This window comes from Chrysemys picta, chromosome 6, assembly GCF_011386835.1.
Source record: "Chrysemys picta bellii isolate R12L10 chromosome 6, ASM1138683v2, whole genome shotgun sequence".
NCBI lineage: Eukaryota > Metazoa > Chordata > Testudines > Emydidae > Chrysemys > Chrysemys picta.
The window spans coordinates 110,171,853-110,198,729 of record NC_088796.1 but is presented as its reverse complement, the minus strand read 5'-3'; the positions used below and the strand labels follow the sequence as shown (position 1 = coordinate 110,198,729).

At 41.5% G+C, this 26,877-nt stretch overlaps 2 protein-coding genes across 20 annotated transcripts in view; one reads left to right on the top strand and one right to left on the bottom strand.

Annotated features, from left to right (window-relative positions):
* Positions 1-26,877, top strand: part of KDM4C (lysine demethylase 4C) — a 427,285-nt gene that overhangs the window by 293,921 nt on the left and 106,487 nt on the right. For all 19 annotated transcript variants that reach the window (XR_010588892.1, XR_010588893.1, XR_010588896.1 and 16 more), the window contains 2 exons: positions 3,504-3,717; positions 4,984-5,060. Coding sequence is in view for 10 of the 19 variants with exons in the window: in XM_005295226.5 (XP_005295283.2) it covers positions 3,504-3,717; positions 4,984-5,060 (291 nt within the window). In the remaining 9 variants the exon portion in view is untranslated. The remainder of the gene's footprint in view (positions 1-3,503; positions 3,718-4,983; positions 5,061-26,877) is intronic.
* Positions 9,550-11,816, bottom strand: LOC135972434 (uncharacterized). The gene is made up of 2 exons (XM_065550546.1): positions 11,114-11,816; positions 9,550-10,119 (listed from the first exon to the last, which is right to left on the bottom strand). Exons 1-2 carry the CDS (start codon positions 11,688-11,690, stop codon positions 9,644-9,646), a joined length of 1,053 nt encoding a protein of 350 aa, XP_065406618.1. The 5' UTR covers positions 11,691-11,816; the 3' UTR covers positions 9,550-9,643.

The following is a 26,877-nucleotide window of genomic DNA, read 5'->3' as shown; positions in this document are numbered from 1 at the left end:
TCGGCTGTCTGGCTTAGAGCCAGCAGGCACCTCCCTCTTTTGCTCCTCCTACCTTCAGCCCTCTCCAGGCCTCTGGCCCTGGCTCTGGGAGCTCAGCAAGCAAACCCCTCTTGCTGCTCTTCTTGCCTTCAGCCTTGCCCCAAAAAACATCTTCTTCCTTTGACAGCTCTCATTTCATGCAGATTTCCTCCTTCCAGGCAACCCTGACTCATCAGATCTCTCTCACTGTGTCTCTCTGGTCCTTTATAACTCCCAGGGGCTGTTCCGCCCTCTTAATTGGCAAAATGAGAGCATCTTTACTGGCTTAGGGGAGGTGGCCCGGCTTCATTTACTGGGGCCAGCCACACAGTGACAGTGCACATTTTAATTAAACAGTCTGTTGCATTTTCATATTCCTTCTTCTCTTTAAGAACAGCTCTTCCTCTTTGTTTGAAGAATCCATTTTTGCACTCAATACATGAAACCTGCACTTTCTCCGCACATCTTAGCGTAATGGTTGGATTTATTACGGTTTCCACATATTTGCCCGAAGGCTGAGCATTTACTATACTCTTGTTGATTGCCACATCACTGACTTGTTTCCTGCTTTCCATTTTCCTGTCACTGGTCAGTTTAATTTCTGTGAACTTTCCCCTGGCTGGCTTAATTATAGTACTGAGTCATGTGCTCTGTGCCTTTCTCTAGGCCTTTTATTTGTGTTTCTGTTTGTTCCGCTGCTTGGCATATACATATTGCCCTTTCTAGTGTCATATCCATCTCCCTTAGTAACTGTTCACAGATTCTTTATTGTTACACCCCAGGACAATCTGGTCTTTAATGAATCTTTTAATATTCCATACTCTCAGGACTGACTTTTTAGTTTTAAGTCTGTGACAAACTCCTCTATTGTGTTCTCATCCTAAATGCATCTCTCTCATAAGTAACATTTTTAGAGCCACAATGATCTTCAAACAATTTAGTTATTTCTGAACATTTCCTCTCTTTCCCCACACCATCTGTATGGAATGCACTGTGTACATCTAGGGCTCCTGTGCCTGGCACTGTTAATCTTTTGCTCATCCTCCAGTTTATTTGTCCCAGTGGCTTTCATATGCAGCTCAACTTGCTGCTTGAATGTTTTCCAGGCATATTCAGCATTTCCCTTGATTCTCAGTGCTGGTGTGGGGGAGTTGTGTGCAGTTGCACAGACTATATAGCAGTCACTGGGTCTCACTGAGTTATGCTGTGCCGTCCACTCCTGGTACCATGGATTATCTCACTGCCAATGAGTTTGGTGTCACAATAAACGCTTTATTATGAACAAGAGTATGCACAGCAATGAGGTAACAAACTTCATATTATTCTGGAGCTGCAGCCCACAGCTTCTGCTTCTACGGTGTGCAGGAAGTGCAACCTCCCTACACTTCCTGGAGGACTTACTCTACAGCACACCCTCCTGTCTATCACAGGCCGCTAACACCGCCCAGCCACCTCCACACAGAGTGCACATTTGCTCTGTCACACCCAGTGCTTGCAACTTGATACAATATTAAAGCTGAATCTTGACCATCAAAATATTTTTAAAATAACATGCTTGGGATGGGACACACAAGTGCAGTATGTCTCTTCATATTTAAGACAATAATTCATACATGGTTTTAGTCCTGGCTTGGAGATCACTGCTTTGGTACCCTTTCCAAATGAAGTGAAATTGTCTTTAATGAATGAGGCATCGGGCAGATGCAAAGGATTTTATTGACTCCTGTGTTTGTTTTTAACTATTGCATTTTCGTAAATGAATGGATTCAATGTAAAAGTGAGACATATAGTGCCAAGTACAAATCATGCTAATCTGAGCAAAATAACAAGAAAAATAGTGTTTGCTATTATCTCAGCCATTCCCACTTCTAGCAGAGCTGCCAGCAAAAAATAATGATGTTTACAGCTGTGTATCATAGCAAATATAAAAACTTTCATGAGTCAGGCCATTCTTAGCACTTTTGTGAAATAATTTCATTTTGAAAGAAGTAAGCACAGTAGAAAATAGCAGTAGTTAGTAGTTTGACAAGCTCTAGAAAGCTGCAGATGTTGGCTGGACAGCAGACTGACCTATAGTATAGAGAGCAGTGGTGCTCAAACTTTTTCAGTCACACCCACCCCTTACCAGTAACAAAGGCTGTCCGTGCCCCCCCCCCCCCCCCCGCACTACTGCATAGCCAAGGCATTCTCAGCAGTGGAACTTGGGCTGAAGGCGGAACTGGGGATGGGGCAGGAGCTGGAGCTAGGGGCGGAGTTGGTCTGGGGGCAGAGAGGAGATAAGGGCAGAGCCAAGCTAGGGATGGAGCAGGGGGTAGAGTGAAGCTGGGGGCGGAACTGGTCTGAGGGTACACGGAGTGAGGGCAGAGCCGGGCTGGGGTTGGAGCAGGATTGGGAGCTAAATGGTGCTGAGGGAGGAGCGAGACTGGGGTCTAAGCTGGTCTGGGGGAAGAGCAGGGCTGGGAAAGTGTGGCACTCCCTCCCTCCGCTCATGGGGCTGGCCCCAGTGCATGCCCCCCCCACAAACATTCCTCTGTGCCACCTCTAAGGTGGCGCACTCCACAGTTTGGGGACCATGGGTGCAGAGGGGAAAGGTCTGTTGACTTATGTATGGCAAGCCTTTCCTAACCCAGAAACCCTACAGTTCAGTGTCTGGGAACTGTAGAGCTTCTCATGAGAAGAGAACTCAGCACCTCAGATGCTCCCCAGAACTATATATATACTAGACCTGAGCCATCACTCCCACCGACACTGCACAGGCTATAGAAGTTCTGGAAGCCCTTGAACTGGAGTAATTCCTTTGTGGGAGCACTGTTCAAAAGAGGGGTAAAATAGTCCCTGTACCACATGGGAGTCAGGGAGTAGCTGTAGCAGTGGGGTGGTAATTTTGGTTTCCCCATGCTGCTGGCCAGGTGACTCCCCACTGTATCTTCCTGCTGCCAGTGAGGGAGCTCCTGCCCGGGGACAGTTAATGGTCAGACTCCCTTCTTTCCCAACTGCGGTTTGTATGTGGCAAGGGAAGGAATACTCAGACATACATTGCTACTTTATATCGGGCTTTGCAGAAAGAGGCTGCTTTGTTGAATTATCCTACCTGGTTGACAGGAAAAGAGCCCGCTACAGTCATATTAACAGGGCACACTAACCTACTCCTGGAGTTTGAGGTGCAGCAGCGTCATAGTTGAATATGAGCTGGATCGGGCCCAGGGGATTCAAAATTATAGTCATAGCAATGGTACAGTAAAGTGAGCACAGTTGTAGCAGCACTAACTTTCAGACTGCTGGAGTGCTATTTTTAATCTAAGACCTACCAAAATAATCAAGTAACTAAAGAAAATGGTGCTTTGGAAGCAGCTAATTTTCTTTTGAAACTATTAAACCACTAGTGTAAGAACGGAAGGGGAAAAAATGTGTACACCCAAGTCAAAATAACAAATAAATAAGCCTTTTGTGTCTTTTAGTTAAATATAAATATTGTGTATTTCCAGCCAGACAACCATAATGAAGAAAATTATACTTGCTGGGAAACAAAATCAGATGAAACATTTACGGCTGGTGAAAAGACTAAACCACTTATTCCAGAGATGTGTTTTATTTATAGCGAAGAAAACACTGAAAACTATCCATCAAATGCCTTTATTGAAGAGGATGGAACAAGTCTTCTAATATCCTGTGCAAAGTGTTGTGTACAGGTTCATGCAAGTAAATAAACTAATCACTCAATTTAAAGAAGTTGTGATTTACAATTTTGCCTTATTTGCTTTATTATGGTTTTTGAGTAGCAAGCAACATGTACTGAGTCTATTTAGAACAGTTTTATATGTAGTCTTCAGAATTGTTAGGGTAAAACTTTATATCAGAACATCAAATATTCCGGGAATTGTTAACTTCGTCTGTGAAAACAGCAAATAATTGGAACCCTGTAAATATTTGTTAACATCATTATGGAACAGACCAAAGCTTTATATATAGATTTTTCAGTCTCATCTGCTGGAATCAATCAAACTTAGCATAATAAAATACCCGTGCAACCATATCACCTTCTGCTGTGATCCCACTAGATTTCAAAAGTCAGGGCCAGGTCAGTGCTTAGATGGGAGACCTCCAAGGAATACTTTCATTATTAAATAGATGGTGCCTTCCTTCTAAGTATTGAACCAATGGCCCAGCATAAAAATAGGGGAAGCTGTGATGCTAGAGCTGCCATCTTTCAGTTGAGAAGTAAAACCAAGGCCCTTGACCACTTGTGATCAATAATTGTCCCGTAGCACTTTAATTAACTATACGGGTATTAGCCCCAGTGCCCAGTCTTTCTCCAATTACTAATGTGTGCCTACCTGCAATTCCTGTATCTGTTCCTTTCTGTAAAATTCACCCTGAACTTTTGTTAGAATAACATGTTCTCTTCCTAGTCTAAACTGTTGTGTAGTGTTGTGTTGCCCTGTTAAATAATTAGGGTGAAGCTCTGGCCCCACTGAAGTCAATGAAAGTTTTGCTATTAACTTCAGTGGTGCCATAATTTCACCCATAATATATTCTTCCCCTTTTCAGAAGTGTCAGGTGGAGTGACTTCCTACAGTACCTCAGAGAGGTGCTGGGACTTAATTAGTTAACGTACGTATAGCACACTGTGATTCTCATATGTAAGTGCCATATAGTTGGAAAGATTTAGTGTTACTTCATTTATCTGATTCTTAATTTTTATCATATGGAAAAATATCATATGGACTAGAAAAAACTAATAAAGTGGAAGGTTCTCAGAATTGAGAACTAGATGGATTGCTAACTGTGTCCCCTATAAGTTGATTATGCAGTAGCATTAGACTTAACCTGGGAAGGGGCTCATTAGTTAGTCATTTTGATCACAAGGCATATGTTACTTTAGTGTTTGTATACAGCTGAATTGTGTGGAGCTATAGACACCCAGAAGGGCAGAATATATTAATCAACCCAGCTCTCTTATTCTAGGTTGTTATGGTGTTCCTTCTCATGAAATCCATGATGGATGGCTGTGTTCTCGGTGCAAAAAAGGAGCCTGGACAGCTGTAAGTTGCATAGTTTATTTAGTTATCCTATTCCCTGCAGACCAACAAAAAAAAAAAGCGCACAAGGTGTTGTATCTGGAACGCAGTATATAGGACTGGGTTCTTCTAAATACACCAATTATTGCTGGTGACGTGTTTTTTTTCTTTTACCAATATTATTAGATTTAAATGTAAAATTTCACTGTTTTGAGAGAGAGAGCCTTGAAAGAATTTACATTGTCAAGAAAATTGCTAGCAAGTAGATTATGCTGTTTGTAGAATATTGTCCAAGAAAGCAACCCAAACTTTGACTATACATCAGAGGGAAGAGAAGAAATGAAATATGCTCTAAATAGTTTAGTCCTAGAGAATGTATGCAGGGGAACCTGGGGAGAACAGAGGAAGGGAAAGCTGAATAATAAATTATCAGGAAGTATGAAATTGTTCTTTTAGAGCATTTATGGATTTACAACAGCAGACAGTCATAAAATATTTCACATCTCAAACCATATATGCATATTGTATGTTCAAAAAAGAAGAAAACACAGGGACGAAATGTTATTGGAAATAGATGGATCCTGTCCTTTCAGGAAAATTGCATGTTTTCATAATCTTTTTTTTTCAGTAATACTTTTTGATAAAGTGTAAACAATAATACATTTTTTTTAAGAAGATAGGTTATTTAAAATAATTAAAACTTGTACAGAATGTTAACATTTTCCCCCAGGGATCAAGCAGATCTCTGACCTGAATAATTTGCATTAACTCAAACAATGGGATTCAAAAGGAAGTTTTATAACCCATGTCTCCAGTATAGGCTCATAGGATATTTTTCAATGTCTGCTCCTATTTTTCATTGTAACTGATGGAAGAAATGTAGTGTTCACTATTAAAAAATTAGCAATTACTATGCCATGCTGTCAAAACTCTGCACTCAGAATATGCTATAGTTGCAGGATTTCTGATGCCCTTAATGGCAACTTTGGGTAAATGCTGACTTTTTAGTAACAACCATTCTACTACTAGGGAATGGCCATTTATTTTTTCATTTGGCCATCTCATGTCTAGAATTTAGCCAATCTGCCTTCCCTCAACAAACTTCTGTTACATTTTATGGCAGTTGTGTTCTTTGGGAAAGCATTTCATTTCATCATCCAGTTAAGAAATGCAAAGCTATAGGTGACAAAATTGATTAATGAACACCATCCTCCTGATTTAATGTGGTATAATCATTTCATCATTACTTACTAAGTGTGATTTATATGAATCTAATGGATGGGATAACCGAGTTGTAAAACTATCTACTAAGCACGCACTATACTTGATAAAGAAATATTGGCCACTTTAGGCATTAGAAAATTAAAGGCCAAACTTTGCAGATTGGCTGTCTAAATTGAGCCTGGGAAATTTGCACATGTACCTATTGCACAAACAAACAAACATTCCAAATAGGTCGTTATGTACCCACAAAAAGCACTAATGCAGATTTTATTTTTGCATATTCAGTGAGTGTCCACAGTGTAGATGTTACCAACTGACCATGAATTCCCCAGGTTTAAATAGGGATCCATCTAAAAAAGGGACATTAAGAGCATGCTTGAGACATGGAGGCAGTGTGGTTTGGAAAAGGGAGGTTTGGACTGGGACGCAAGATACTAGGGTTCTATTCCTAGCTCTGGCCTGCTGGGTGACCTTGGGCAAGTCACGGCCCTTCTCTGTGCCTCAGTTTTTCTATTTGTAAAGTGCTTTGAGATCTACTGGTGAAGAGCAAAGTATTATTATTATTATTATTATGGCAATGCCTCAACAAGAAATGCACTACTATGTCATTGTTCAAATAACTCCTTGTCTTGACACCTAGTGGAGATATTATCCCTGGATCATTTCTCTTAGAGACTCTTTTCCCCCAGGACATCCTGCCATGCTGGTTGGGGTTAGTTGGGACACTGCAGTTGTATGTGCTCGTGTATTAACTCAATGTAGGGCTAGAGTTAAGGCATTTTCAGTAGCAAGCCCCACACTGTGAAATTAACTCCTGGTGCAGTTCTGTCAGAACACAAATCCTATTTTAGGGTGCGATGCAAGATACATCTCTAAGTTCAGGCTTTCTTCCGGTAATGCATATTGGATTCCCTAAGGCAGCTAGTCATCTCTCATCTGACTTCTGTTAAGAAAACATAGTCATGTGCCTTAGGCCTTGTCTACACTACGAGAGTAGTTCGATTTTACTTGCATCGAATTTTTGTAATCGATATTGCAAAGTCGAACGTGTGTGTCCACACTAAGGACAGTAATTCGACTTTGTGCGTCCACACTAACGGTGATAGCGTCGACATTCGAAGCGGTGCACTGTGGTCAGCTATCCCACAGTTCCCGCAGTCCCCTCTGCCCATTGGAATTCTGGGTGTAGCCGGCAATGCCTTCTGGGTAACAAAATGAGTCGAGGGTGCTTTTGGGAAACTGTCGTCATCCGTCCATCACTCCCGCCCTCCCTCCCTGAAAGCGCCGGCGGGAAAACAGTTCGCGCGCTTTTCCAGTCATTGACAGCGCGGACGCCACTGTACTCCGAGCATGGAGCCCGCTGCGACCATCGCTGCAGTTGTGGCCGCTCTCAACGTCTCGCAGCTTATCATAAAGGTTTCCCTGAGGCAGATGCAGAAAAGTCAGGCAAGGAGGCTACGGCACCGCGGTGATGTCCTGAAGTCTGAGAGTAGCACAGACCTGTCAGAAAGCAGGCGACCCAGCGCCGAGGACATCACAGTGGCAATGGGTCATGTTGATGCCGTGGAACGGCGATTCTGGGCACGGGAGACAAGCACTGAGTGGTGGGACCGCATAGTGCTGCAGGTCTGGGATGAATCCCAGTGGCTGCGAAACTTTCGCATGCGGAAGGGAACTTTCCTGGAACTTTGTGAGTTGCTGTCCCCTGCCCTGAAGCGCAGTGACACCCGGTTGCGAGCTGCACTGAGTGTACAGAAGCGAGTGGCCATAGCCCTGTGGAAGCTTGCAACGCCAGACAGCTACCGGTCAGTCGCGAACCAGTTTGGGGTGGGCAAATCTACCGTGGGGGTTGTTGTGATGCAAGTAGCGAAGGCAATCGTTGATGTACTGCTGCCAAAGGTAGTGACCCTGGGAAACGTGGAGGCGATCATAGATGGCTTCGCAGCGATGGGATTCCCAAACTGCGGTGGGGCCATAGATGGAACTCACATCCCTATCCTGGCACCGGACCACCAGGCCACCCAGTACATTAACCGAAAGGGATACTTTTCCATGGTGCTGCAAGCACTGGTGGACCACAGGGGACGTTTTACCAACATCTACGTGGGATGGCCGGGCAAGGTTCATGACGCTCGTGTTTTCAGGAACTCTGGTCTGTTTAGACGGCTGCAACAAGGTATTTACTTCCCGGACCACAAAATAACTGTTGGGGATGTGGAGATGCCTATAGTCATCCTCGGGGACCCAGCCTACCCGCTAATGCCCTGGCTCATGAAGCCCTATACTGGCGCCCTGGACACTGAAAAAGAACTCTTCAACTACCGGCTGAGCAAGTGCAGAATGGTGGTGGAGTGTGCTTTTGGCCGTCTCAAGGGGAGATGGAGAAGCTTACTGACTCGCTGTGATCTCAGCGAAACCAATATCCCCATTGTTATAGCAGCTTGCTGTGTGCTCCACAATCTCTGTGAGAGCAAGGGGGAGACCTTTATGGCGGGGTGGGAGGTTGAGGAAAATAGCCTGGCTGGTGATTACTCACAGCCAGACAGCCGGGCGATTAGAAGAGACCAGCGGGAAGCGCTGTGCATCCGGGAGGCTTTGAAAGCAAAGTTCCTGAGTGAGCAGGGTAACCTGTGATTTTATAGTTTGTGTACTGAGAAGCTAAACCTGCCCCCGTTTCTTTACCCAGGTAATGTTGACTATCCTATCCAGTTACATACCCCCTTCACCCCCCCTCCAACACACGTGTCGAAATAAAAATAGTTCTACTTTGTTAAAGCACACCGTTTTCTTTAATACTGTTTTAGCGGGAATTTTTTAAAACTGGGACGCAGACTGTGGTGCGGGGCGGGTCTAGTGTTGTGATGCGAATGCAGCTTCTAAACTCAAGGATTGACAGGCTCCGCTGCGGTGGGATGCTTGTTTCAACGGAGCCTGTCACCCCTCCTGATCGGGACTGTGTGTATGGGAGGTCTATTTGACTTTGTGGCAGGGGGAGGACGGTTACAGATCCCATGCTGTGTGGCTCTGTGATCCTGTCTAAGGACCGGCGCTTAAGATCTGTAACTGCCCTCCCCCGCCACAAAGTCACAGAGCAACCCACCCCCCCCAACATTACATCAAAACAACCTCCCAGACTAACCGGGGCAACTAGTCACTGCATCACTGCACTGTGTATATGCCCTGCTGCTGTGCCTGCCCCCGACTATGTACCCTGCCAAAGGAGACTGTCCTGTCCAATTTCCAACCCCCTTTCCCCTCCTCCTCCAAAAGAACATGATTGAAACAGTAGTTAACAGAAACGAATTTTTTATTATCAACTACACATGGCATTGGGAGGTGAAACTTGGACGTGGGCTTGTGTCAGGCGGGAAGGAAAGAACTTTTCAAATTTTGGGAAATGAGAGCCTTCTGCTACTAGAGCTCTCTGCAGGGGTGGAGTGAGAGTTAGCAGGGACTCTGCCGCCTCTCCTTCTTTGCACTTTGGGTGAGGTGGGTATGGGACTTGGTGGCGGGGGAGGGCGGTTAGAGATGGACTGCAGCGGGGCTCTGTCCTCCTGCCTCCGTTCCTGCAGAACATCCACAAGGCGCCGGAGCGTGTCCGTTTGCTCCCTCAGTAGTCCAAGCAGCGTTTGAGTCGCCTGCTGGTCTTCCTGCCGCCACCTCTCCTCCCGATCCATGTTGGCTTGGTGCATTCGGGTCAAGTTCTCCCGCCACTGGGTCTGCTGTGCTGCCTGGGCTTGGGAAGAGGCCATAAGCTCAGAGAACATGTCCTCCCGTGTCCTCTTCTTCCTACGCCTAATCCGCGCTAGCCTCTGGGAGTGTGATTCCAGGCTAGGTTGTGAGACAGTCGCAGACGGGGCTGTGGAAATGGGAAAAAGGGAGTGAATTCCTCTGAAAGATAAATGTAGTTGTGAACAAAGAACATAGTCTTTCTCTGTGAACAAGACCATGCACAGCACCTTTCACATGCGCACTCAGCACAAGGTCGAATTCTCGGCCTTCGCATTCTGTGCCTGGGGTCTTGAACAGCACATTTGAGAAGCGAGGCAGCACAACGGAATTTCTGTTGCAGGCAGACATGGTAAGCCGTACACTTGTGGCAGTTTAAAACTTTTATATTACCACTGGCCTCATTTCACATTTAAATCAATGTCAGTCCCTGCTGCCAGCAATCCGGCAAGCGGGAACTCTGCCCCTGTCCCACCCCCTCGCGGCTGTCCCCGGGAATGATCCCTTTCGGCTGCCCCTCTCCCGCCTCCACCGCGTGGCTGCAAACCAGCGGTGACAGTTCTGTAAAGGAACGGGAAAGCAGTCCCAACACTAACATTCCCCTACCTAATTAAAAGCAGGTCACCATGGCCGACATCACCCTGATGAGGATCTCCGAGAGCGACAAAGAGAGAATGCTCCGGGAAAGCCTCCAAAGACCAGGGCCGTATGCCGCCCTGCTGTGCAGAGCAATGATCCCCGAGTACCTGATAATCTCGTGGCGCGGCAACGTGTCGTACTTCGGAGGACCCAATAAGGCCGCTCTCCCCAAGAACCTCATGCAACGGCTTTCAAGTTACCTCCAGGAGAGCTTCATCGAGATGTCCCAGGAGGATTACTGCTCTATCCCCGCACATATAGACCGCATTTTACTGTAGCTGCAGTAGCAGGGAATACACAGTAGAGCGGCTTGTGCAGGACAATCACTGAAAACCGGACATTGCTAGATTTCTTTTCAAAACTTGCACTGCCCCTTACTAAACCGTTAAGCGCCTAGGGCACACTAATCATGAACAACCCATTCTTTTAATTGTTAATATTCCTGTTTTGTTAAAAATAAATGTTTAGATGTTTACAACACTTACTGGCTGATCCTTCACCAGATTCTGTGTCCGGGGTAATGGCTGGGGACGCTTCGTAGGGGATCTCTGTAAGGGTGATGAAGAGATCCTGGCTGTCGGGGAAATCAGCGTTGTGAGATCTGCCAACTGCCTCGCCCTCCTCATCTCCTTCCTCATCTTCCCCGTCCCCTAACATGTCTGAGGAACCGGCCGTGGACAGTATCCCATCCTCAGAGTCCACGGTCACTGGTGGGGTAGTGGTGGCGGCAGCACCGAGGATGGAATGCAGTGCCTCGTAGAAACGGGATGTCTGGGGATGGGATCCGGAGCATCCGTTTGCCTCTTTGGTCTTCTGGTAGCCTTGTCTCAGCTCCTTGATTTTCACGCGGCACTGCGTTGCATCCCGGCTGTATCCTCTCTCTGCCATGTCTTTAGAGATCTTCTCGTAGATCTTTGCATTCCTTCTTTTGGATCGCAGCTCGGAAAGCACGGACTCATCGCCCCACACAGCGATGAGATCCAAGACTTCACGATCAGTCCATGCTGGGGCTCTCTTTCTATTCCCAGACTGCATGGCCATCACTGCTGGAGAGCTCTGCATCGTTGCCAGTGCTGCTGTGCTCGCCACGATGTCCAGACAGGAAATGAGATTCAAACTGGCCAGACAGGAAAAAGAATTCAAATTCAAATTTTCCCGGGGCTTTTCCTGTGTGGCTGGTCAGAGCATCCGAGCTCGCACTGCTGTCCAGAGCGTCAACAGAGTGGTGCACTGTGGGATAGCTCCCGGAGCTATTAGCGTCGATTTCCATCCACACCTAGCCTAATTCGACATGGCCATGTCGAATTTAGCGCTACTCCCCTCGTCGGGGAGGAGTACAGAAGTCGAATTAAAGAGACCTCTATGTCGAACTAAATAGCATCGCAGTGTGGACGGGTGCAGGGTTAATTCGATTTAACGGCGCTAACTTCGACATAAACGCCTAGTGTAGACCAGGCCTTAGAAATGTGAGTAATAAGAATCAGGGGGTGAAATTTTCAGATACTTTGAAGAAGACACAAGTGTCCACCCTACTGGAAAATGTGACATTGCTCACTGAGGTGGGGCAGCTCCCTACCCCAGTTAAGCAGGGGTTAAAGAGCTCCTCTCAACTCAGTGAGCTCCAATCCCCTACTCCCATAAGGCCTATCAGTGCTGGAGGTCCACAAAAGGGAGGATCCTGGCTCAGGCGGGGTGGCATTCAGGCAGTGCACAGAGCTTCCTGGTCCAAGGGAGCTGTCAACTGGGGAAACTGTTAAGAGCATCACCGCCTGAACCTCCTGAGTAGTAGGTATGGTGTACGTATTGACTAAGCTGAGTGGAACAAGAAGGGAAATAATGTTTTAAAACTGACAGAAATACTTTCTGATTTATAAGGATGTAGTCCAGTGTTTGCTCAGTGCATAGTTATTAAAATGTGTGTACTGAATCAATTTCTATTTATGTAAAATGTTTTCATGTTTCTCTTTGGCTGGTCAGTGGAAACACTTGTTAAATGCTCTTTATCAAAGAATCAGGAATTTCAGGACTTTGGAAACTGCTTTTGTAATAGTTTTTCCAGAGTCGTGGGTGGGTGGGGGGAAAGGCAAAAGTCAATCCTTGCAAGTGACAGGGTGCCTTTAACTGAGAATCTAATTATCTGTTAAGTGAACAGGGTTAGACAGCCCGGCTGCTCTGACAAAAAGTTTGTCAATTTCCTTTCAGCAAAGGGACAGCTATGGCATTTCTAAGTGTTGGGGTTGTAGGGCGAACATTCATGAACATTCCCTGAGTGACTGCAATAGGAATGGAAAGCCACGTTGTTGTGTTCAAAATACTGAGAACCTTCAGAACATTTGCTTCAAGTCTGGTATTAGGGGGGAGGGATAGCTCAGTGGTTTGAGCATTGGCCTGCTAAGCCCAGGGTTGTGAATTCAATCCTTGAGGGGGCCACTTAAGGATCTGGGGTAAAATCAGTACTTGGTCCTGCTAGTGAAGGCAGGGGGCTTGGCTCGATGACCTTTCAAGGTCCCTTCCAGTTCTAGGAGATAGGATATCTCCATTAATTTAAAAACAACCTATACCTCTGACTGCTATATACAGCAGCGTGACTTAAGGGAAAAAGCAGAGAGTTTACATTTTTGGTATGTAATAAGCATGTTTAATTATCAAAACACAGTGAGTAAAAAGTATAAAAGAATATGAAATCCCATATTTTGTTAGTTTCATGTTGAAGGAAGGTAAGAAGTGAAGGTCCTGAAACAGCTCTAGAGTTGGAGATAATTTAATAAATGTTACTATTTAGAAGCACGCGAGTGTCACATAACAGGGTGATGGGTGCAATATAAGAACATAAATAGTTAGATAATATGTGGTATTGTCATTTATTTCATATGAGTAGCAGGTTGAGGAGGAATCTTAGGGCTTAATAGGAAGTTGAGGAGATGGAGAAGAGGGGTTGGAGAGGTGTCTGGAGGCTGAGGAAAAGAGGGTATTGGAACTGGAGATGAGGAGGCACAAAGGACTTCAGGATTTCTGTTTCTGTGTTTTCAGGGGTACATGAGAATAGTGATGTTTCTAGGAGATTGGAAAGGACTGGGTGGTAAACCAGGGTCCATCTAGTTCACCAGTCTTTTGTTTTTCATTTGAAGCCCTGTGTCTAATATATTTAAGTGAACTTTTGTAGTTTTAGGTGTGAGTCGATAAAAGTGTTGCAAGATTATTAGTGGTGACAACTTCATATTAATCTAAATACAGTTTGGTGACCTGTGTGAAATGAGGAGTTGGCCTCAGTGCAATGATTTGTCTACATAACAGAAATCGCTGTCTGAGTGGCACAAGTTGACGTTTTGGTTGGGAGCATCACTGGGGATATCAAAGATTGAATGGACATATTAACTGCCTTCTCATTTTTTGAAGTGGTCCCTTGGTGCTCTAGAAGCACATTGATAGAATAACTTTTGGAAATATATATTAGTGCTTCTTATTTATTTTAGCTGTTCTATGTTTACCTGGAAAATTTTCAGGGCTATAAATCTGGCATCTTTTGTTAGCGCTAAATTTACTTTAAGTGTTTCCTCTTTAATCTAGCATTCAGTATCCTTTATTACCACATTTAGCTTAGTTATGCCAATACAAACAAATTATTTTATTAGTGTGAGCTATGGGACTTGAGAGAGGATAGATATTGAGGTGAAATCCTGGCCCTCCTGAACTCAGTGGCAAATAGGATTGTCAATTTTGGTTGGATGTATTCCTGGAAGTTACATCACATGGCAAAATCTTCAATTAAAGATTAATATTTCCTCAGGACTTTAGGAGAGTCCTGGAGGGTTGGCAACCTAAGTGGCAAAACTCCCATTGGCTTGGTTGCATGTTTGAATGGCATTCTTAATTCAGTAAGGGGAAACGTCTGTAATTTTACTTGGAGGGGAAAAAATTAATACTTATCAATGTCAAACACAACTTTAATAAATTACCGTATTGAAATTTTATTAATATGGAACCACATTGCAGCCATCTACATGGTTCAAAGTTTTGATATTATTTTTGAATCCTATTTGTCATTTTAGGGTCATGTTTACAAAACTGTCTTTTTAATGTCTCTGAAATGATGCTAGAGATTGACACTAACATAAAATCTCATAGTTTGCTAGTTACATTTACTGTGGTTCCCTTTTAACTGATGTGCCTCTTAAAAGACTGCAGTTAATTAAAATGCTATTGTCAGGGTTATTGCTTTACCTTTTAAAAATGTGCAACTCACATTATTCCCCACAACCTCTTCCTGAAAGCTTTGTTCTGTCTTTGGGTTCCACATTTATATTGCCCTTGTGAACCTGCTTTTTGATTTTTATCTGCTTTTTAAAATATATATATCTCAGTTACATTTAGTGCTTCAGGAGATGGTGGCATTTATAAAGAAATTTATTATTTGCTTGACGTTTTAGGGTCTTGGTACTATAGAATGTCTGTCATGTTTTACTTTCCAGTTTATGCTATTCTGGATCCAATTTTCTATAATAAACCATGAATATAGGTTATTCATCTAAATACACAGTTCTTCATTAGGCTAAGCATTGTTTAGATGCTTCAACTGTGGCATATGGTGGCCTTTAAAGATCCTATAGCATTCCTATCCTTTCTAAGTCACCAACATTGTACTAAGCACTGCATAAAACATGGTAAAAGATGTGGTCTGTGCCTCAATGAACGGACTGTCTAAACAGTGCATTCAGTACAACCTGAACATATAATTACACACAATTAAAATGCATAGAATACAGGTGAAATTTTCATGCAGTCTGAATTGTTTTCTTCTTTCCTTTCCCCCCATTATCCGAGGGGAGTTAGCACTGAACGCCTGATGGAAGAATTCTATTCTGAGAAGGGATTTGAATGCAGAGGGAGACTACATGATAAACAACAAGACAACAGGGTGTTCCATCCATAAGGGGACAGCATGGGAGGATATAAAAAGGGTGGTCAGGTGGGATGGTTGGAAGGAGCGGAAGCAATGGCAGGGATGTTAACCCCAGTGTCCTGGCCAAGTTCCAACTTGGTGACTGTTAGCTTAGAGTGGAAAAGGCATTTTTCACTTCCTTTCTGAAGCTATTGTTTACTGGTGTTGTCTTTCTCTCCAACATTTTATATTCAATTAATAGGAGACTTGGTCTCTGTGTGTAATTTAATTTTGTATATCTGTTTAAGTTTGTAAACTTTGGGATGAAAGGCACTATAGAAATGAAAGTCCAGAAAGCTGTTTTTCATTCAAGTCCCTACGAGGAATATGACAGACCTTTGAAAGTATAACAGATTCTTGGTGTACTAAAAGTTACAGAGTACAGGCTGTTTCGTTTGGTTGGAAATTTCTTCCTGTATTTATTAGCTGGGCGAACTGTGTCCTCTGAAATATTCAGATGCACTTTATTTTCTTTGGTTAGCAGCTTCTCCTTCTGTAGTAATTTAGGATAGGTTATGCTATTTGTATACTTCATGATATTGTTCTTGGGTAGCTTCAAAGATGAAATCTGCCTTTGATCTAGGTGATTGAAGCTGAAGTAGTCTTAAAGGGATTGTCTTACTGGAACACTGAAATAAGCCAAATACACCTAATGAGTCTAGTATTTACTGAGAAATTTTACAGATGCGAGAGCTCCCTACATTGGCAATCAAGAGTCCAAAGAAATGTCTGAATTAGCGCTAACATCTTAGACATTTAAATTGTGCATGTCCTACAGGGTTTATGCCATTGCTCATACTGAGTTCCTGTAAACAAGGCGTTCCTGTCCTGTCGATCAGGTGGAATATTACTGTTTTTAGGAGTTTACAGGAACACACCGTATTAAGCTGTTTCGTTATGTATCTGTAGAACCCAATATTTTAAAGAAGTGACTCTTGATTTAGAATGCCTCTGTTTTTTGGACCCCATTTTGAAACACATTAAAAGCCCCATTTTAAGCTCAGCACTTTCTGAAAATCAGCCCTTTAAGGTACTTCAAGTTGAGCACTGAAAATCACTAGTCACTTATGAAAATTTATGCTCCTATATTTATATAGGTTTGCATAACTTTTTAGTTTATGGAGCAGATCCTCAGCTGGGTTAATTGTCACAGCTCCAGGGAGGGTAATTTACATTAGTAGAAGACCTGCTCCTGTATGCTTCTGATAAGACTTCTGACTATTGTTGTCATCTAATTAGCCATGCCAGTATTTAGGCTTATCCCTGCTTTCGCTGTGGTTAGTTTGCTAAAACTTTTAAATAATATGAAAATATATTTTTACTTATTGAAATGTATATATTGCAATTTAAATATGCATTAAATATTGAAATATATTCATTGTATAGTATTGGTCCCAAACCTGCTTCTCCTGAAAACAGTGGTACTATTGCCACTGGATTGGGCCCCATGTGTTCTCTGTAAGAGTCATGCAACAGAGACATTCTTATATATAAACAAAGTAGTAACCATAGTGCACAATAGTACATTGTATAATGAAAAATAGAATGTAATATAAACTAGTATCCTTCGTCTTTATAATGAAATGCATAAATCAGATAACTGCAAATATTTATTACTCTGCTGCATAATAAGGAAGGTTTTGTATAATATGGTGGAACTCCTACATTGCAGCAGCAGCCGCCATATTTTGTGTGAATAATACATAATTATGGAATGATTGCCACCCTACTCCCGTACCTTTCTGCACCTCTTGAGGTCCATCAAAGAGCAGCATGCCGATAAGCAGACTCATTATGGTACATATTAGTACTTTGAGTTCCACTGCTTTATGTTTAATTTTTCTCTCCAGAAAATTCTAATTTAAACGAAATCATGAAAATATTATATGCAAAAACATTTTGTAGTATGTAGTAAATTATAGGATGGCTATTTAGTTTTATTACCAGTAACTATCACCCAGGGAACCCCCTCTAGCACAGCTCACAACATGTCAACTCTTGCATCGTTCAGTGTTTGCATGCACCGACACGTAAGATAATGCACATTTATATTTTACTGTGCAATTGTTATTGTTTGACTGATAATTATTTTTGAGACCGAGGAAGAGTGACATTGAATCCATCTGTGTTAGAGTACTGCTCACAAAAAATTAGCCACAAATCATCTCAAAAAATAAAAAGACCAAAAGATTAAATGATTCATCTGTGTAGTTCTTGAAAGTGAAACTGTATCATACCTAGCTTCTTGATTGAGAACAAATGCCTCATTAATCTTAAATACCTCAGCCAGAGAACACTAGTAAAGTCAGGAAGAATAATGACCGACATTTCAGGGAATGCAGCATACCGTACCCTGTGCAGGAATGCCATCAACCCTAGGCACTCTGCACAAACACACATACCTTTACTTTAAAAAAAAAAAAAAATTGGGGAAGGAGAAAATGGGGAGGAGAAAGGAAAGAAATGTGCTCATAGATACTTACTCTAAATGATGAAAATAAATCCAATCAATGAAAATGAAAGAAACACTTTAAGTCATCTTCACATGGACACACATTTTACACCTTAGCTGCTTTAATCATGCTGAGAACAAAGAATAAAGTAACAAAATAAAGCATCTCTAAATCCTGAGTATGTATTATATATTACCCCTCATGGCTAGGTGAATGAGAAGTAATATCTAACTTTTCAGTTTACTTAGCAGGGCCACACTTTCAAAGGTGCTGAAGTTACACCTGCAAAATATGTATGCATGTGTTCAGTCATATAGGTACATGTGTATTTGTGAATGCACAGGTATGTTTCCTGAGCTGAAGCCATTGTTTTCACACTAACTTGTAGGTAGTCTTTCCCAAGGGTAATAAAGTCAGTTTTTAAGACTCCTTCAAGAAACATTAAATACAGAGGGTGAAATCCTGGCCCTATTTGAGTTTTGCTAATGATTTCAATTGGGTCAAGATTCCACTGTCTGTCATTCTCTGGTGGGAGAAGGAAGTGCTCAAGATAATTTTAGCTAATTTAAAAGCACTATATTCTGTTATAGAGTTACAGCAGGTTTTTGCAGTACTACTACATTTCTGTGATTTCTATGATTCTTAAAGTGACCACAGGCACTCAGTCTTTACATGGAATATATCGAAGGTCGAAGCTGCAAACTGGTCTGATTGGATTTTGTCACGTTAGACTTGTCCCTGCTACACTTTGAAAGTGAGGAGACTGCGTACATGTACACAATCAAATGTTATCTGGCTCTCTGAAATTCTGCTGCTGACTGTAGTTTTAGCGAGACAGGGAGGTACAAATGCACCATCACAGAAATACTGCAGACCTTAATCTGCTTCAGAATTTGAAGTCACTTGCCACAGAAGTGACAACTGAAAGATCAGAGATTTGAAGAGCCCTGGACAGTGTTTCAAGGATGCTGCATGGTGTGTTAATAATAACCATGCAATAGTTCTTTATTTAGTTGTTCAATTATTTGTATGCAGATGTGCTTTAAATACATAGTTTTTGAGTTCCAAATTCAGATTTAGTGAGAATGGATTTATGTTCGATTTATATTTCCTGTTAGAAGAGCCTAATACATGGATTGAGGTGGGCAATTCTTAAAGCTCATTTTATTTCATTTTATTATATTTTGCTTTGGGCCAGGTATTAAAATTGTGACTAGCTGAGACATATTTGGCAAATCAGCTAAAAAAAGGACATTTAAGACAGCAACTGGAAACTATTTTGTATTGGTATTTCTTTAAGTGATCTCTTCTAAAAGAGCCATTGGAACATTATTTAATTCTACAAAAATAATGAATTGGGACAGTCTTATTATAATGATGCACTTCTGTAATTGAGGTTGTCAGCACGTCCGTTATAAACCCCTATTTTCAAGGTTTGATAACTCAGCCATAAAAATTTGTTTCATGTTGTAACTTGGCACACAAAGGTATTTTTGTTAATCAAATTTTAAAAGAATTTGGCCATTTTTAAAGGCAAATTATCTGAATTGGTGGGCATAAAAAGTGTGGCTCCAGTAGGAAAGGCTTAACTTTCCTGATACTTTCTCTGTATTTCTTTTTCAAACCGATCCATGCTGCTGTCAGAAAAATAAATAAATAATAATAATTAATAAAAGGACAAATAACTTACTGTGAGAATTGCATACAAGGATTGATACGGGCAATGTGTGTACCTTGGTTTGTGTTTACTGTTAGAATAACAGTCTGTCAGGCAGGGTTTATAAATACACTCTTTAGAGGCAATATGGTTGGAAAGGATCCAAACTATGAGACCTTCCTGACAGAATTGTTTAAATAGCAAATCAAGGTTTAGACTGTCAACCTGGATACTGTCATTTTAACCTAGGAATATAGAAACAACCGTAATAGATTGGATCCATGGATTGGACCCAAGGTCCATCTAGTCCATTATTCTGTCTCCGACAGAGGTCAGTACCAGGTGCTTCAGAGGAAAGTGTAAGAACCATGCAGTAGGCAGATGTGGGATAATCTTGCCCCCCACATTAGATACCATGCTGGTCACTAATACTTAGAGATCAGCTTAAACACTGAAGTATGAGGCTTACTATCACTTCTAAAATGTTTGTTACTAATTATAATAACTCTGGATATTTTTGTTATCCAAGTGAATGTCCAATCCCTTTTAGAATCTTGATTTCTTGGCCTCAACAACATCCTGTGGCAATGAGTTCCTCAGTCTTATCACATTTTGTATGGAAAGCATTATCAGTTTTGAATTTGACACCTTTTAATATAATTGAATGTCCCATTGTTTTTGTGTTATGAGACAGGGAGACCAGAACCACCCCATTTCTCTACTCTATACCATTCCTTATTTTATATACCTTTATATGTCTCCTCTTTAAGATAACAATCCGAATCTTTTCAATCTCTTTTACTATGAGAATTTGTCCATGCCCTTAATGTGGTGACCCTTCTCTGAACGTGCTCTAGTTCTACAATATCCTTTCTGAGATGGGTTGGCCACAACTGCACACAGTATTCCAGAGGAGGCTGCATCATTGGTTTATGTAAAAGCATAATATTCTCTTGATTACTCCCCATCCCATTCCATATGCATCCTAACATCTTGTTAGCATTTTTTACCACAACTGCATATTGAGCAAAAGTCTTCAGGTCATGTTCAGTAATATTGTCTGTTGTATTGGGTAAATAAAATATACATCATATTACAAACAAAAAACTACACTAATAGAACACTTTGAAGGTTGCAATGCCAAGCACTTAAAAATTAGGAAATGCTAGAATTAAGATTGCCTGTGCAACCTTAATTCTACCCCCTTGTCCATGTACATTATGACACAGTCTTTAATTACATAATCACACACTATTTTTTTCCACAGGATCCCCCCCCCCCCCGCCCCAGCTGCCTTCTCAGAAATGGCTGAACCGCTTTGGCTGAAATTATATATATATAAAAGCCTGGAGGTAGACAGCCAACATGAAAAATTTTAGCTGAAGCAGTAAAATTTTTGCAGTTATAAGCAACTGAAAAGAGGGTCTTATCATGGGAACTATCGGGCAACCTTAATAATAGGTGGTGCTACCAGCCTTGACAATGCACACCTGTGACAGATCAATTTTAATCTGCTGAAAATTCATATTTTATATATTGTATACATTTTAAGTTTTTCTGAAAAAATTGAAGCTGTCTTTTTAAAGAGTTGATTTTAAGGTAACACCACAAGTCAAAGACAGTAAATATTTGAAAGGAGGTTAATTGGCATCCCAAAAGGCTGTGTTCCAGCTGCAATCCATCACCTTGGAGTGAAATGAAAATGCATCCTCAGAGAAAGCCCCTTTAAAGAACATTTCCAGAAGAATGAAAAAAAAGGGGTAGAAAACCAAGCTGCTTATCTAAAGCAATGAACACAAATCTGAATGGATTTGGGAAGTATATAATGTATGTAACATGAGAGACAGCGTTGTCACCTCAGAAGGGGTATCTATGTTAATACCTTGTGGGTGACCAGACTGTGAGACTGAGAGAAGAGGGAGGGAGAGCCAGGGACCCTTATTTGGGGTTCAGAGGGGATGCTCAGTAGAAGAGAACAGGGTGAGCTGGGGAAAGTGTAAGGTTTTGTTTCTGCATTGCAGCTACACAAATTGTACTAAACAGCTTAGCTTTGGCAGAGTTCAAGATTAGAAGCTTATTTAAATTTATGATTTTTCTCTAAACTTCATAAACTTGTTTTTAATGAGACCATATATCTCAAAATAATCTTGGACTCAATGTCACTTAGTATATTCATGAAGGGGAATCAACTGACCTCTTCTCAGTGGCAGTAGGGGAGAAAACAGTACCCTTCCTTTAGCAGTTGGCTGAGACAACATCTTAAGAAATGCTTTCCAGTCACTGGTTGCAGTCAGTAGAGGCATGGTGAAAGCCTGTTGACCATGAGGAGTAGCAGAAAAAGGAGGCCTAAGATTACAGTACTAAATATATAATTAACTGGGAAAATAGTGAGCTACTTAAAATGCTGTAAACATATTATCAATACTTGCCATGCATTAACCCACCAGCCAAAATACATATTTACCCGAAATGATCCATTCTGGTACTTCTGTTAAATAAAGTTCATTTTCTAAGCTTCCATGAGTCCATTTTGTTTGTTTTTCAAAATCGAGTAGCTTATTAACAAACAAAAAAATGATAGAGTAGGATATGCTCTGAGGATTAAATGGTGATTCAAAGTCAAGCTTACATCATTTAATTGTTCTGAATCATTTTTACCAGTCTCCAAACACATGGTATAGTATTTATGTATTTTTTCTTTACAATGTATGCTTAGCACTGCAGAACTATGCATTTTTCCTAGACTGGTTTGCTGTAAAATTTAAATATGGGTTCTATATCATATTAAAAACAGAGTTATCTCCTGTCCCAAATGTAACTTTTTTATGAAGCTTCTGATGTGAAGCTAATCAAAATCTAATGTGCCACTCTTGCATTTTTACATTTTTGTGACAAATTAATATTACTAAAAGTTTCTATAGAATGTAATCATTTAGAAGACAAGCATATGAAGAGTAATAATTATAGCCAGACAACTAATTCCCAGCAAATAATTTGTTTGATGAATTTAGCTCCTTTTTCTGCTTGCAGAATGCCCTTGACAAATCACGAGTTCCTTGGATTCCTTTGTTCATATGCATTCAGAGCATTTTTTAAACTTAATTGATGGTTATATAGTGTACTCTGAGTATTTGATACTTGAAATTCACCTGGGTTAGTTAAATTTGATTGGTCACATATGTAATATTTTTGTTTCTGTTCCCTGATTGACTACGGGCAGCTCTTATGATCTGAGTTTGAAGAAGCCACCGGGGCTTTCACTGTCTCAGGGAGAGAGAGCAATTTAAGGAGAAAGCAGTATGTGAAAAGGGCATAGCCTAGTTGTCAGTAAAAGTACTGTCAAACCTTTGTTTGGCTTGTTTATACACATCTGTGCCAAGGCTCTGTGGATGGGTTTGGGGAATCTTGTTTCCTTGTTGTGTCAAACAGACATCTATCCCATATAAAATACTACTACTTCTGAAGAGAGTATGCACGTGAGTTCAAAAACCATTTTCTGGAAGCAGTGGTGTCAAAAAACCACAATAGCTTGAATGTTGGAAGAAAGTGGAAAAAAGGTACTCCGACCCAACCAGAGGATGTTCATTTCTAAATTTCAATGAATAGTCACATGATATTTTTGTGGTATTTACTGTGGCCTAATAATAACTAATAACTAATTTTGAATTAATAAATGACATTCATTTGAACAAACCTGATCCCCATCTTGGCTATAATTACAGGTAGCATGGACAAAGAGAAGGGAGGTTCACTCAGTTTATTTATATGTCAGGCTTTCAGTACAGTTCCTTGTAAAAATAGTAGCAAAGAAATGAAAAAGATGATGTACATGTATAAGAATACTATAGGGTGGTTACAAACCTTGCTATACCATTGTAAACCAGAGTAATTGTACAATATCAAATTGAAGAGTCCTGACAATCTGGGTACCACAGGGTGGTTGGTACTGGCAATTATACTATTTATTATCTTCGTTAAGGATCTGGAAGATAAAGTAAATTGTAGCTTCAATATGTTCTCAAATCATATGAAACTAGGCAAGATTGCATGCTCACTAAAGGAGAGATTTTTTTTAAAGTATAGAATGTTCTGGAGATCTTTAAACAGATGAGCAATTTAAAGTGGTCTGAGATTTAATTTAGATAAATGTGAAATAATAGACGAGGGGAGAAATTAATATTCAGCCAAAGTACAAAATGGGAGAAAGTTTCTTGTGTAAAGAAAGCGATGAATTTTGGGAGTGATGGTGGATAACAGATTGGACATGTTCTTCTAATACAGTGCACCTGCAGCAAAGACCAGTGCTATCCTGAGATATGTATATCTTCTGTAGGGCATGGACAAGAGCTAGTAGTGCATACATCATTTCACTAATACTTCTTCTGTCCATAGCAGATGTAATTGTCCAAGCTTAGTGCTTCTCAGCACTTAAAGGATTTCTTCCCACTTTTAGTTAAAATAATCACCCCCTTCCACCCAACCCCCACCCCTCAAACAACCAAACTCCAAAATTTTCATTGTCAGCAATATAGCTAAGGTAGTTGCATAGAACTTGCCATATCAGATCACACCAGAGGCATATACTCCAATAGTCCATGTGAGATTCTGTACTGTGCTTCTGAGACACACAGCATAGAGTGCATAGTCCGTGGGGCAGGGGAGCTGAGGTGGCTTTAAGCCACCTTTGCACCCTTCCATTTCTGGGCTGCTCCATGCTCCACCAATGAAATTTAGACATCTCTGGGGGGCTGTTTAAGATACGACAGCCTCTCCCCAGCTGCTTACGGGTCACGTCACTGCCCAGTGTCTCTGCAATGCTATGTGCTGTAGGGACCGCTACACCAGGGCTTGTCCTTGTAAGACAGCCATAAGGCAGTCTTGTGCAGTCATGCATTGGGGGAATCCTCCCCTACCAGGAATTACAGTTTTTACAACCTTTTACATCAATCTGACCCTTTTACCTGGTGTAAAGGTGCTGGAGTGGAGGTGAGAGTCCCACCTTCTGTCTCTGACCGTAACAGTGCTCCAGAAGAAGATGCAAGAAACCCTATAGTAGATAACTTTCGAATAAACAGCAATATGGGTGGTTTCTTACTAAGAACCTGACAGAGAAATTTCTATAAGGAAAACACTGAATTTTTCCCCTCTGCTGCTTGAATAATCTTCATTGTATTCATAGGAAGTTTTCAGGGCTCTGAGGCTCGCCTAGCTGCAATAGCAGAATATAGTGCAGGTGGTAACTTTAGGCTCTTCCTTCTAATTACAAACATTTGTCACAGGTGAGGGACATTAAAACAAGTTTATTCTTATCCCAGCATTAATTTTTAGAACAAAATATGAACAACAACAGCAGGGGATTATAAAGTAGGCGTGAAAATACTGACGGTTATTTTTCAGACAGAAAAAAAGCCACTTCATTTTTAAAGCAAGAAGGGAAGACGAAATGTGCTCCCATAAGGTTTAGAAACCATCGAACTGTGTGAAGGGTGGGGAGGAAGTGTGGGAAAGTGAGTTCATACAAATGAGCTTTTTGTCCCAAGGAGGCATCCCTAAGCCAGACTTTCTCTCTTTCTCTCCCTATCTGGTGAGATTATTCTAGCTCTTCCTTTCAGTAATCCCTGCCAAACTGCTGCAGAACTGAGAATGAGTCATGGATGGGTTCCTTAAGGAAATGCTGTTGTCTCTCTTCCCCTCTTATTGATCACTACAGAGGTGGGAAGATCGTTGACCTGATGGTCCTTTCCTCTCTCTGGGTAACAGAGATCCATTTTGGATCTTTCCCTATGTGCTTCTTGGCCCATTCATTTTCTCACTGATTGTGAGATATGTTTGAAGCTGCAGAGCACAGATTTGACTGAGCCAGGATTTGGGCCTATAACCTTTATGTCTATTTGGATCAAACTTCTCTTTTTCTCATGTTCCCTTTTCTCTGTCTTGAGATGATACCAAGAGACAGATTCATCTGCAATAAATTTGACTTCTTTAAATTTTATTTTTCAGGCTCTTTTAAATGGAAAGAATTTTCTGTGTGACATGATTACAAAATTATATGTTTCCGTGTGTTTTTATTGTTGTCATTATTGGAAACTGTGTCCTGTGCCTGTTAGCTGCTTAAAGGCACTCTTGTCATGTTATTTCAGAGTCAGCTGAGAGTAAAGTGAACTAAAGTGTACAAAGCCGTAGCCTTTTAGATACTTGGCATCTAGTTTAGGAAAATCCTCACCACATCCTTTCTTGGCTCAATAGTTCTCCACCAGTGTGTTGCTCATGATACAGGGGTATCATATGCAGGATAAGAACGGTAATATGCTTGTTTATTCAGCCTTGATATGGCCACACTTGAGAATATATAGATTTCAGCATCTTATTATGCTAATGACAGATAAATGAGAGAGAATCCAGAGAAGAGCAACAAACATGATAAAAGGATTAGAAGATCTGACCTTGATGAGAGGTTATGGGAATTTAACATTACAGCTTGAAGAAAAGGAGACCGAGTGGAGGATATGATAAGAGTCTACAAATATTTGAGAGGTAATAAGATAAAGGAAGAAGAGGGATTATCTCCGGTGCTTGAAGCAGCGTAACAAGGAACAGTGCTTGAAATAGTAAGAATGTAGGTTAAACCAGTTCCGTTTGGCATGTGGATCGAGAAAGGCACGAAGTCCCGGGGGCAGACCAGAGTTCCTCTCACTCTGCCTGCTGCCATACAACATAGTTGGAAGTATACGGACTAGAAACACCAGACTTCTTCTCCATTTCTCCAAGCAGCCAGGAAATTGAGAGCCCGAGAGAGAGAGGAGAAACAGCCCAGCTGAGTGGGAGTGGGTCACACTGATGGGGTGTCAGACCAGTCCAGGCTCAGAAGAGGAGCTTTGAGCAGTGGGAGAAATGCAAGATTCTGCGTGATAGGGCCCAGTTCCAGAACCCCACTTACAACTCTAGGAGACTCCTTCGTTTGGGGTAAAATTCCTGTTCTAGGAAAAGAGTTTATTCTCAGCGAGCCAACGACCAGTACAGTCCCCTGGAAAAAATGCCCTTAGCCTTTTGGGCTGCTTACTCAGAAAACAAGGCTTACAATGGTAAACAAAATAATACAATTTGGGGCCCTTCCAGGGAGGAAGCAGACCATTATTTCTCTCTAAAGCAGCAGCCACTTTCTGTCCAGTTTTCCCATTTACATCTCTTCCTAGTAATTGG